The following is a 13,439-nucleotide window of genomic DNA, read 5'->3' as shown; positions in this document are numbered from 1 at the left end:
GAGGAGCCCAGTGGGAGGTGATTGAATTATGGGGGCAGGTCTTTCCTGTACTGTTCTCATGATAGTGAATGGGTCTCACGAGATCTGATGGTTTTAAAAAATGGGAGTTGCCCTGCACAAGCTCTCTCTTTGCCTGCCACCATCCACATAAGATGTGACTTCCTCCTCCTTGCCTTCTTCCATGATTGTGAGGCCTCCCCAGCCACATGAGTCCAACTAAACCTCTTTCTTTTGTAGATTGCCCAGTCTTGGGTATGTCTTTATCAGTAGCATGAAAATGGACTAATACACACACACATTAGCATAGGCTTCCATAGGGTCAAGATCATCACTATCACTGCCTTCCACCTTCACATCTTGCCCCGCTGCAAGGTTTTCTGGGCCAGTAGCACACAAAGGAGCAGATATATATGCTAAAATAATATAAAAAGTATAGTATAGTAAATACATAAACCAGTAACAAAATCGTTATTTATTATCATTGGCAAATATTATGTACTACATATATAAAACTATGTGTTATACTTTTATATGACTGGCAGCACAGTAGGTTTATTTATACCAGCATCACCACAAACATGTGGCTAATGCCTCATGCTATGGCATATTGACAGCTATGATGTCACTAGGCAACAGGAATTTTTTTTTTTTTAAGACAGAGTCTTGCTCTGTTGCCCAGGCTGGAGTGCAGTGGTGCAAACTTGGCTCACTGCAACCTCTGCCTCTTGGGTTCAACTAATTCTCGTGGTTCAGCCTCCCGAGTAGCCGGGATTACAGGTGTGTGCCTTCGTGCCCAGCTAATTTTTGTATTTTTACTAGAGACAGGGTTTTGCCATGTTGGCCAGGCTGGTCTCAAACTCCTGGCCTCAAGTGATCCGCCTAGCATGGCCTCCTAAAGTGCTGGAATTACAGGTGTGAGCTCTCTGCACCTGGGCTGGCAATAGGAATTTTTGAACTCCATTATAATCTTATGGGACCACCATCATATATGTGGTCTATCCTTGACCAAAATGTTGTTAGGCAGTACATGACTGTAGTCAGAGTGGCCTTTGTGTTGTCTGCCCATAGCACCTAAAGAGTCTTTGGAACAAAACTGGTAAATAACAACATTTGTTACATCCAATCGAATCTAAGATTTTTGAATCATGCTTGATATTTTTATTGACAGTACACGAGCAATTTAGATAATTCTTAAATTTTATTTATTTTTAATAAATAATTATTTATGATATGTAATGTGATATTTTGATCTATGTATACATTATAGAAAATATTCAATCAAGATAACTAACATATACATCAGCTCACTGACATTTTTTTTTGTGGTGAGAATATTGAAAATCTACTTTTGTTTTTGGCGTTTTGAAACATAGAATAAATTATTAACTGTAGTCAATATACAGTGCAATAGATCACCAAAACTTACTCTTCCAGGCCGGGCGTGGTGGCTCATGCCTGTAATCCCAGCACTTTGGGAGGCTGAGGAGGGCGGATCACCTGAGGTCAGGAGTTTGAGACCAGCCTGGCTAACATGGTGAAACCCCATTTCTACTAAAAATACAAAAAATTAGCCGGGCGTGGTGGTGTGCCCCTTTAATCCCAGCTACTCGAGAAGCTGAGGCAGGAGAATTGCTTGAACCTGGGAGGCGGAGGTTGCAGTGGGCCAAGATTGTACCATTGCACTGCGGCTTGGGCAACAAGAACAAAACTCTGTCTCAAAATAAACAAACAAACAAACAAAACAAAAACTTTCTTTCCCAGTCTAACTGAAACTTTATACCCTTTGAGCAACAACTTTCCTTTCCCCATTCCTCCTCCTCCCCACCGCCCATTGTAACCACTTGTCTACTCTCTATTTCTAAGAGATCAACTTTTTCAGATTCCACATAAGTACAATATTTTTCTTTCTGTGCCTAGCTTATTTCAGTTAGCATAATGTCCTCCGGTTCCATCCATGTTGTCAAGAATTACAGAATTTTCTTACTTTTTAAAGCTGAATAGTATTCCATTGTAGTTTATAAACCACATTGTATTTATCGATTCATCTGTTGATGAACACCTAGATTGCTTCCATATCTTGGATATTTGTGAACAATACCGAAATGAACATGGGAGTGCAGATAGAATCCCAAGCCACCATTTTAACCACTCTACTTTCTGTACCTGTTGTAGATGCTCTTTTTTTTTTCTCTAAACCTCTGTCTTGTACAAATATTGGCCATTAAGGAATAAAGTAGTGGATCTTTTCTTCTAATCATTTGTTGTTTTATAGTTTACAAAGAGAGTCCAGAATTTAAACCTAAGCCATCTAAGCTTCTGAATAACTTATACTGAAGAATACTAGGAGTTTTAAAGACACTGGTTCTTCCCAGCTATGCTACTATTAGATTAGTATAACTTATTAAAGTAGCTAGAGATAAATATCTCAATGGCACTCTTTAAGCACATTAAAGCCAGTGGAAACTGCCCAATTTTATTTCTTATTTTTTTAATTTACTTTTTTTTCCATTCATTGATGGATTGATGGATAACAAATACAGAACAAATGATTTTAATTTTGTGGTATATAGGCACAATGCCCATTTTAAATCTACCATAAAACTTAAACAATTTTTTTTTTTTTAAGTAGCTTTATGAGTACAAGTAGTTTTGGGCTACATGGATGAATTGTATAGTGGTGAAGTCTGGGATAGCACACCCATCACCCAAGTAGTGTGTATTGTACTTAATAGGTAGTTTTTGTCCTTTACCCTCCTGCCACCGTCCCCCTTTCTGAGTCTCCAGTGTTCATTATACCACTCTGTATGCCTTTGCATACCCATAGCTTAGCTCCCACTTAAAACTAAGAACATGCAGTAGTTGGTTTTCCATTCCTGAGTTACGTCACTTAGAATAATGGCCTCTAGCTCCATCCAAGTTGCTGCAAAAGACATTATTTTGTTCTTTTTTATGGCTGAGCAGACTTTCATGGTATATATATATATGTATATATATATGTGTGTGTGTGTGTATATATATATTTATTTTCTTTATCCACTAATTCATTGATGAGCACTTAGGTTGGTTCCATATCTTTGCAATTGTGAGTTGTGCTGTAATAAACAGATAAACATACGTGTGCAGGTGTCTTTTTGATGTGATGACTTCTTTTCTTTTGGGTAGATACCCAGTAGTGGGATTGCTGAATTGAATGGTAGATCCACTTTTTAGTTCTTTAAGAAATCTCCATACTATTTTCCATAGAGGCTGTACAAATTTACATTCCCACCAGCAGTATATAAACATTCTCTTTTCACCACATCCATGATAACATCTATTGTTTATTGACATTTTAATAATGGCAGTTTTGGCTGGGGTTAGGTGGTATTTCATTGTGGTTTTAATTTGCATTTCCCTGATGATTAGTGATTTTGAGCACTTTTTAATATGTTTGTTGGCCATTTGTATGTCTTCTTTTGAGAAGTGTCTATTCATGTCATTTGCCTACTTTCTGATGGGATCATTTGTTTTTTTCTTACTGATTTGACTTCCTTGTAGATCCTGGATATTTGTCCTTTGTGGGCTGCATAATTTGCAAATGTTTTCTCTCATTCTGTAGGTTGTGTTTACTCTGATGATTGTTTCTTTGGCTCTGCAGAAGCTTTTTCATTCAATAATGTCTCATTTATTTAATTTTTATTGCATTTGCTTTTAGGGGTCTTGGCCATAAATTCTTTGCCCACACCAATGTCCAGAAGAGTTTTTTTCCTAGGTTTTCTTCTAGAATTTTTATGGCTTTAGGTGTTAGATTTAAGTCTTTAATCCATTTGGAGTTAATTTTTGTATATGGTGAGAGATAGGGATCCAGTTTCATTCTTCTACACGTGACCGTCTAATTTTCTCAGTGCTATTTATTGAATAGAATGTCCTTTTCCCAATTTATGTTTTTGTGTGCTTCTTGAATATCAGTTGGTTGTATTTGGCTTTATTTTTGGGTTCTTTATTCTCTTCCTTTGGTCTATATATCTCCTTTTATACCAGTATCATGCTGTTTTGGTTACTATATCTTTTTTTTTTTTTTTTTTTTTTTGAGACAAAGTCTCACTGTGTCACCCAGGCTGGAGTGCAGTGAGGCAATCACAGCTCACTGCAGCCTTGACCTCCCAGGCTCCAGTGCTTCTCCCACCTCAGCCTCCTGAGTAGCTGGGACTACAGGTGCACACCATCATGCCCAGCTAATTTTTGTATTTTTTGTAGAGACAAGGTTTCGCCATGTTGCCCAAGCTGGGCTCCAACTCCTGGGCTCAAGTAGTTCTCCTGACTTGGCCTCCCAAAATTCTGGGATTGCAGGCATGAGCCACTGTACCCTGCCTAGTATATCCTTATAGTATAGTTTGAAGACAGGTAATGTGATGCCTCCAGATTTGTTATTTTTGCTTAGGATTACTCGCAAAGCTATTTTGATTGTAATTCATTATTCAGTGAGAAGAGTTTATAACAGGTGATTTATTTAGTTAAAGGAAGAAAGTTTAAGGAATCATTAAGGAGATAATAGACCTTGTCAATAAGCAAGCATTGAAATAACTGATAATTATTCATTAACCAGATAAAAAGAAGGATAAAATTTAAAAAAAGCCCACATTTTCCTCAATGCATGATGGTGATATGTGGTTCGTGGCATGTACTTGTATCAAGGTCATTCCTGGCACTTTCAAACTGTATTATTTAAAAACAGGAAAAAAAAAAAAGCTGTTAGGACAGAAACACCACTCAGAGTAGCTTAAGCAATGAAGAAGATTTATTGGCCTATAGTTGGGAAGAACAGGAATGGAGTGGGTTTTAACTAAATAGTATAGAGATTCTAATTATGTTGTCATGACTCTCTCATTACCTCCTATCTCTGATTCCCTCTTTCTGTAGATCCTCTTCTAATGTAGATGGCTTTCTTCCAAGTGGTGGTGATGATGGTGGTGGTAGAGGGAGCTTTGTGAGGAGGAGGACATAGTGACAGAAAGTTCAGAATTAAGTCATTCCAAAGGAAAATGAGAACTTTCTTCCCCCAGAGGCCTTCCCCTCTGAAATAGCCCTGTAAGTCGTTTATTCTTTGTTTAATCAACTGTTTCCTCCATAGCCTTTATCACAAATTATCTCTTTTATTTATGTGCTTACCTGATTATTGTTTTTCCTTCCAACTACAAGGTAAAATCCATCAGAGCAGTAACTGTGCCTATTTGTTTCATTACTGTAGCCCCAGCATCTAGTAGGCACTCAGGAAATAGTAAGCAGCAAATATATAAAATTCCAGGAAGGGACTCAGATCCTCCTTGGGCCATTTGTCATTATTGTGGTCTGCAGGGTAGGGTACTGTGATTGATATACCTACTAGAATCTCATGGAATAGGGAAATGGATTTACCATAGGTAATGGAGATACCATTAGCTAAAGGAATTGGGAAAAGATGCTGAGCAAACAACAACAAAAAATATCTGTCTACCATATATGTTTTATGTCCTTTAAGCACAGTTTCATATTTTACCCAACTGCCTAGTCTGATGTGTAAGGTTATGCAGATTCTGCATTGCATGAAGGTGCTTGCTGAGGGGACAGAGTGTGGGCTAAAATCCAGCCCAAAGCTCCACTTACAGGGCTTCCTTTTTCCAGGAGGCACTCTGTTTTTAATTTTGTACACATTTGGATGGTCTCTGTGTATGGTATCCCTGGTTGAGTATCCACCTCTCCATCTAAACTTCTGAATAGCTTATACCGAAGTAAGAATACTAGGAGCAAAAGTATGACCTGGATGTGTCTGTGCATCTGGATCCCACTGGCCAGTTCAGTGTTGACTATGTGCTTAGCCATGTTCTGCATATATTCTGCGAGATGACTGATCTTGGGAAATTCTGAGATGACTGGTCTTGGGAAATTCCCCCTTGTTTTCTTTCTCTCCTCTCTATTTTTCTGCCTAGTTTTGCTATTTGGTCAGGTTTTCAAAGCACAGATTTTGAGCTTTCTGAACTTTAGAATGGCTGAATGGTGACACTGTCATCTCTCTTTCTTGTTTACCTACGTTTCTCTGCATTTCCATTTTGATCATCCTGATAATTCTGCATCAGGAGGAAAGTTTCCTATCACTGGTCCTCCTATGGAATAGACCTGTCTTATAGCTCAATCCCTTTGGGGTTTGTTTTGCATTTTATTTGATTAAAGATCTACTGGGGCAGTGAAATACTCACTACTTTTTAAAAAGGTAGATGAGTTGAAGGAACAGACACCCACTTAATCTAACTCATGTAAGGCGCAGGGAATCTCCCAAGTTCCAGATGTATAGCTCAGCCTTTCATTGCCTAGAAGGCTCTCTGCCCTTTTCTCTCTTTCTGGGACTACATGGTTTCATCTCTGCTTCACTCTGGCCATTGGTTTCATTAATCTGATTTTCTTTAAACACTAACTTTCTCTGTATACTGGCCAGCCTAGAAGTGGCAAAAATGGGAACTAGTGCTTAGTTTACTCATTGGAGTCTCAGTGCAAGTCCACAGGAAGTCTGCACCATAATCATCACATGGAAAAGTTAAAAATAAAAAAGATTTGTGGGCCTCAAACACAGACATTCTCAGTCAGTAGGTCTGGTGTCCTGGAATCTGTATTTTAAAAATGTTCCTCAGAAGGAATTCCCAGATCCCAGACCCCTCTATAATCACAAGAGAGAGGAAAGGAAAGTGAGTGAGTGATGGAATTGATGAACCAGGCCTTAACACCCACTTATGTCCTACATAGCCCCTTCTCTTTCTCCCTTTGCCGCTCCTTGCTATTGATCTTCGTATCCAGAGAGGAGATGGATATTCTAAGACATTGGAAACAAATACTGAGGAATATAGTAGTTTTCATTAAAAGCAGCAATAGTAGCAGCAACAATTCTCAATCTAGCTTGGCAGAACGCAGCCCATTTAGGTTGTGGGGCCACCCATCCTTTATCAAATCAGTTCCATTTTTTTTTGGTTTTAGATGCTCCTGGAAGTATAAGACAGGCCTAGGTGTTTCTGAGAAACACCTGATAGCTTGGAAAGCCTTGCCAGCTATGGCAGCAATTGTCAGGCTCTCTCCCTGGTCAGGTGGTGGGTGACCTTGCAGCTTCAGTGCCCATCACTCTTTGATGTGCCACAGTTATGTGTTTGTGTCTCTTAGTTCAAAGTCTTCAAAGAGACTCTAGTCACGGAATGGCCAGCCAGTCAGGGTCTACCCTGGGATTATGGGCCAGAGCAGACTGAGAACTATGAATGGACAGAGCAGGGCATAAATAAGTACATTACAAGCTTTCTTCTGGCTGGTTTGCAAATGGAGGTTTAAGTGAATATTTGTAATTTCTTTTTAGTTTTGTTATTCCTAAATGAAAGAAGGTTTATATTCCTAAATCAATTATAATGAGTTTTTATATCTCAGAACTACAAATATGACTCCAGCCTCATTTTATATGTGAAATAAATGCCCTATATAGTATTCAGGATACCTACCAAGTGTTTTTATAGTAAACATCATCCTTGTCTCTTCATATCTTAATAATAAAATGTATATCATATTAAGTTGTAAATAAAGTAATATGGTTTATTATTTAATGTTTAAAGTATAATGCCATATATCTTACTTTTGTTGTGTACTGACATATGCAAAGGGTATAGCAATTTGATTCTGAATCCTTGCAATAGTAATAAAAGCCATTACTTTATTTAAAACATTTGTCCACTGTGGGATTTCAGAGGCAGTTGAAGACCTTATGTGGATATTGATCACATAAAGTATGCAAAGATAAGAGATACTTTTAACCAAGATTGAGCACAAAAATAGCTCTGTATTATATTTCTGTACACAAAGCAGTTGTATGGCACAAAGCAGTTATGTTTTAAGCCCACAAAGTATAGTATCAGTACCTTAGGGTTGATTTAAGAACATGTGTGTTTAATACCTTTATAAGAATTTAAGTATCTATCTTGATACTGAAACTATCTTGTTTCTCTGATTTTTAAAAATTATTTTATTTTTCCAGATCCAGTCCTTCTGTGGAACTTCTGAACATCTTTTATTAGTGGAAATATTTTCTACACAATGAAGTCAACAACTTAATTTAAACCAGTGTTTGTGCAGTTCTGATTCATCTGCTGTGGTTCCCGAAGCTTGAGATCTAAGGAGTACAGGGTCTTTTGTGATGACAATATGACTAATAGTAAAGGAAGATCTATTACCGATAAAACAAGTGGTGGTCCAAGTAGTGGAGGAGGTTTTGTAGATTGGACTTTACGTTTAAACACAATTCAATCTGACAAGTTTTTAAATTTACTCTTGAGTATGGTTCCAGTGATTTACCAGAAAAACCAAGAAGACAGGCACAAAAAAGCAAACGGCATTTGGCAAGATGGATTATCAACTGCAGTACAGACTTTTAGTAATAGATCTGAGCAACACATGGAGTATCACAGTTTCTCAGAGCAGTCTTTTCATGCCAATAATGGGCACGCATCATCAAGCTGCAGCCAAAAGTATGATGACTATGCCAATTATAATTACTGTGATGGAAGGGAGACTTCAGAAACCACTGCCATGTTACAAGATGAACATATATCTAGTGATGGTGATGAAGATGCTATCGTAGAAGTGACCCCCAAATTACCAAAGGAATCCAGTGGCATCATGGCATTGCAAATACTTGTGCCCTTTTTGCTAGCTGGTTTTGGAACAGTTTCAGCTGGCATGGTACTGGATATAGTACAGGTGGGTTTTCATCTTTGTTTAACTTTACTATCTTTTTTTGTTATTCCATTTCTGTTTAAAATGCTTTATGTAGGTTACTACTCTCAAACATTTACTTTAGATTTGATTTTCCCTTGGTAAAATGAACAGATGCTGACTCTGGGAGAGAATCTATTTCTAGGTGGGAGTTTTTCTTTTTTCCCCTTTAGAAATTCTGAAAGAATAGTTATTCTGACTGTAAAGTAACTCTTCTCTACAGACCTCAAAAGAGCTTAGTTAAAAGAAAATCTTCCCAAAATGTCATATTTAAATACTTTCTTACTTTTAAAATAAAAATTAGTATATACTCATTAAAATGAATTCAAACATTAGAGGGTATTAAATAAAACATGAAGTTTCTCCTATTCCTTATCTCCAAATCAAAACTCTCCTCCTCTCCAGAGATTACCGTTGTGAAGTGTTTGTTGTATACACTTGCAGGCTTTTTTTCTGTGCTTACATATATACATATGAGAGTTTTTTCAAAAATAAAAATAAAATGTTGCATATATTTTTCTGCAACTTATTTTCATTGCTTAATAATACATCTCTCCAAATTGGTACACAAAGATTTTCTGCATTTTAAACTGAGTGCATGAGATTCCATTGTATGTATATACCAAAATTTACTTACTCATTCTTCCTTGTTGGTGCTGTAATAACTATCCTTATAAGTATAAGGATATATATTCATATACTAATGTTTTCATAGGATAAATTTAAAAACAGCATTGTTGGATATTAGGGTATGAATTAATATCTATGTTTAAAATTTTGTAGATACTGTCAAGTCACATTCCAAAAAATTTGTACCAATTTATACTCCTACTGTCAAAATATAAGTACTTTTATTTTTTCATTTCCCTATCAACATTGGGTGTTTATTTATTTATTTATTTGTTGAGACAGGGTCTCGCTCTGTGGGCTAGCTCACTACACCCTCAAACTCCTGGGCTCAAAAAATTTTTTTTAGAGACAAGGTCTTGCTGTGTTGTCCAGGCGGGTCTCAAACTCCTGGGCTCAAGCAATCCTCCCACCTTGGCCTTTCCAAAGTGCTAGGGATTACAGGTGTGTACCACTGTGCCCAGCCAACACTGGGTCTTCTTGATCTTTTTCTTTTTTTTTTTTTTTTTTTTTTTTTTGAGACGAAGTCTTGCTCTTTCGCCCAGGCTGGAGTGCAGTGGCGCAATCTCGGCTCACTGCAAGCTCCGCCTCCCGGGTTCACGCCATTCTCCTGCCTCAGCCTCTCCGAGTAGCTGGGACTACAGGCGCCCGCCACCACGCCCGGCTAGTTTTTTGTATTTTTAGTAGAGACGGGATTTCACCATGGTCTCGATCTCCTGACCTCGTGATCCGCCCGCCTCGGCCTCCCAAAGTGCTGGGATTACAAGCGTGAGCCACCGCAAATGGCAGGAAAATGTTATCATGTTTTAATTAACATTATTATTAATGTTTAGCATATTGTCATATGTTTATTGGCCATTTTTCTGAGAATTATTTTTTGTATCTTTTATTTATTTTTAAAATTTATGTGCTACTTATTGATTTGATTTGTAGGTATTCTCTTTCTTTCTTTCTTTTTTTAAGGCGGAGTCTAGCTTTGTCGCCCAGGCTGGAGTGCAGTGGCGTGATCTCGGCTCACTGCAACCTCTACCTCCCAGGTTCAAGTGATTCTCCTGCCTCAGCCTCCTGAGTAGCTGGGACCACAGGCTCACGCTACCATGCCTGGCTAATTTTTGTATTTTTAGTAGAGATGTTGGTTAGGCTGGACTCGAACTCCTGACCTCAAGTGATCCGCCTGCCTCTGCCTCCCAAAGTGCTGGGATTACAGGCGTGACCCACCATGTCTAGCCGATTTGTAGGTGTTCTTAATGCCTTGTAGTTACCAAATACCTATTATATAATTATCTTTCTAAAGTAATAAGTTGCCAAAATGTGACATTTTATTCTGTCAGTTTTTGTTTATCAGTCATAGAAAGGTTGCCTCTGGGAAAGTATTAGATATATTATCTTCTAATGTGCTCTTATCTTTCATTGTTTGTTCCCTGAAGGAACCTCAGGTTATTTGTGACTCTAAGATGGTATTGAAGAGGTAATATTTTTATCTAAATGGAAAATGTACATAAATAGAAACATTTTTCCACCATCAGTTGGAGAAAGGATATGAGAGGAACTGTATTGCAGTACATTAAAGTTTTAAATAGATAATAATACCAAAGAGAGATCAAACCTACATCCACTTGAAATATAATTGTTTTAAGTTCTTATAGTAGTATCACAGCTGCGACAGTAAATAGGCTGGTTTTGGTTGGGATTTTTTCTTGAGATACCAATTATTCTGAAGAAACACTCAGTATTTAACTATAGAATGGTAACATCTATAGGACTAAGGCGTTAGAGTACAGCTTAGCAGAATGTTTACATAGCTCATTATGTATCTGGAGTAATGTTGACTTACTTCCTGATACTGAGAGAACAGCACACATATAATTGGAAAAAGTTCCTTTTATGATTTTATGAACTTTTACAGTGCTAGCCCTAAGGACTTTATAGTGTTAAACTTTAGTGTTAAACATTGTAGAAACATAATATAAATTTTTTTTTTTTTTTTTTGAGATGGAGTCTCGCTCTTTCACCCAGGCCGGACTGCAGTGGCGCTATCTTGGCTCACTGCAAGCTCTGCCTCCCGGGTTCATGCCATTCTCCTGCCTCAGCCTCCCACATAGCTGGGACTACAGGCGCCCGCCACTGCGCCCAGCTAATTTTTTGTATTTTTAGTAGAGATGGGGTTTCACCGTGTTAGCCAGGATGGTCTCGATCTCCTGACCTCGTGATCCTCCTGTCTTGGCCTCACAAAGTGCTGGGATTACAGCCGTGAGCCACCGCGCCCGGCCGATATAAATATTTTTAAAGACTTTATTTGAATGTGCTCTTTTAAACTTTTTAACTGAAATGTATACATCTAGAGTATACAAAATAAAAAATAGAGCTCAGTGAATTTTCGTAATATAAACAACCATATAACTATCAACCAGCTCAAGAAATATAATTTTGCCAGTACTGCTTCTTTAGTCCTTGTGCCTTCTTCCAATTGCTGCCCTTTTTGTCCCCATCACCAAAGGTAATCACTAATCTGATTTTCTGGTAAGCACCTCTTTGCTTGTCTTTATAAGTGTGTATCCCTAAACAACATAGTTTGGTTTTACTTGACTCTTTTTAAACTATATAATGGAAGTATAGAACATGTTTTTGTGTGTGCGTATGTGGCTTTTTTTCCCTCAACATTATATAAATTTCATGAAACTGTAGTTTATTTCCATTGCTGGATAGTAATCCATTATATGAATATACTGTACCACAATTTATCTATTCTGCTATGAATGGACATTGGGAGGAATGGTGCTTCCAGACTCTTTTTTTTTTTTTTTTTTTTTGAGACAGAGTTTCACTCTTGTGGCCCTGGCTGGAGTGCAATGGTGCAGTCTCGCCTCACTGCAACCTCCGCCTCCCAGGTTCAAGCGATTCTCCTGCCTCAGCCTCCTGAGTAGCTGGGATTACAGGCATGTGCCACCACACCTGGCTAATTTTGTATTTTTAGTAGAGACGGGGTTTCTCCATGTGGGTCAGGCTGGTCTTGAACTCCCGACCTCAGGTGATCCGCCTGCCTCAGCCTCCCAAAGTGCTGGGATTACAGGCATGAGCCACTGCACCCGGCTGCTTCCAGACTTTTGATGCACATATGCATGAATTTCTTTTGGGTATATATGTAGAGATGGAATTTCCAGGTCTTAGGGTATGGAGATACTCAAATTTAGTAGATGTCATGTGATTTTTCATATTGGTTGTTCCAATTTACAGTCTAATTAGCAGAGTATGAGAGATCTCAATACTCTATATTCTTATTTCTACTTGGAATCAGTAGTCTTTATTTTTAGAAATTCTGGCACATGTGGAGTGGTATCTCATTGCGGTTTTAATGGAGATTTCTGTGATAACTAATGATGTATACTGACCATTTGGATATTACTGGTAAAGCTTTTTTTGTCCATCTTTCTATTTGTTTTTCTTATAGATTTATGGGAGCTGTTACTTGTTTTTCTTATAGATTTATGGGAGCTGTTACTTGTTTTTCTTATAGATTTGTAGGAGTTATATTTTGGATATGAGCCATTTAGTGCTATATATTTAAAACATCTTTTCTCTCCTCTGTGGCAGAAGTTCTTCATTTTGAAATAGTTCTTTTCCTCCTGCTTTTTCATAGTTTGTGTTTAATGTCTCTTGTCTAAGAAATCTTAACATACCCTGTGGTAATTAAGATATTTTATTACGTTACTTTGTTGAAGCTTTGTTGTTTTGCTCTTACATTTAGATCATTCCCTCCCTGGAATGGATTTTTGTGTAGAGTATGAAATGGGTCTTATGTTTAGTTACTGGTTTCTTGAGGTTTTCTATTTCTTCATGGTTCGATAGTTGTATGTGTCCAGAATTTATCCTTGTTGCATGTTTTCCAATTTGTTTGCATATAGTTGTTCATAATAGTCTTTGATGATTCTTTGTATTTTTGTGGTCTCAGTTGTTATGAATCCTTTTTCATTTCTAATTTGACTTATTTCGGACTTCTCTCTTTTTTTCATAGTCTAGCTAAAAGTTTGATTTTGTTTATCTTTTCAAAAAATCACTTT

At 37.6% G+C, this 13,439-nt stretch overlaps 1 protein-coding gene across 1 annotated transcript in view; it reads left to right on the top strand.

The window, feature by feature from the left end:
- The window catches only part of SLC41A2 (solute carrier family 41 member 2), a 153,063-nt gene that overhangs the window by 22,133 nt on the left and 117,491 nt on the right, over positions 1-13,439 (top strand). The window contains exon 2 of the mRNA XM_030821290.1: positions 8,018-8,739. Coding sequence (XP_030677150.1) covers positions 8,185-8,739 — 555 coding nt within the window. The 5' untranslated portion in view covers positions 8,018-8,184. The remainder of the gene's footprint in view (positions 1-8,017; positions 8,740-13,439) is intronic.

Source organism: Nomascus leucogenys, chromosome 10 (genome assembly GCF_006542625.1).
Source record: "Nomascus leucogenys isolate Asia chromosome 10, Asia_NLE_v1, whole genome shotgun sequence".
NCBI classification, from domain to species: domain Eukaryota; kingdom Metazoa; phylum Chordata; class Mammalia; order Primates; family Hylobatidae; genus Nomascus; species Nomascus leucogenys.
Note: the sequence above shows the minus strand (reverse complement) of the source record. Positions and strands in the feature narration are given on the sequence as shown.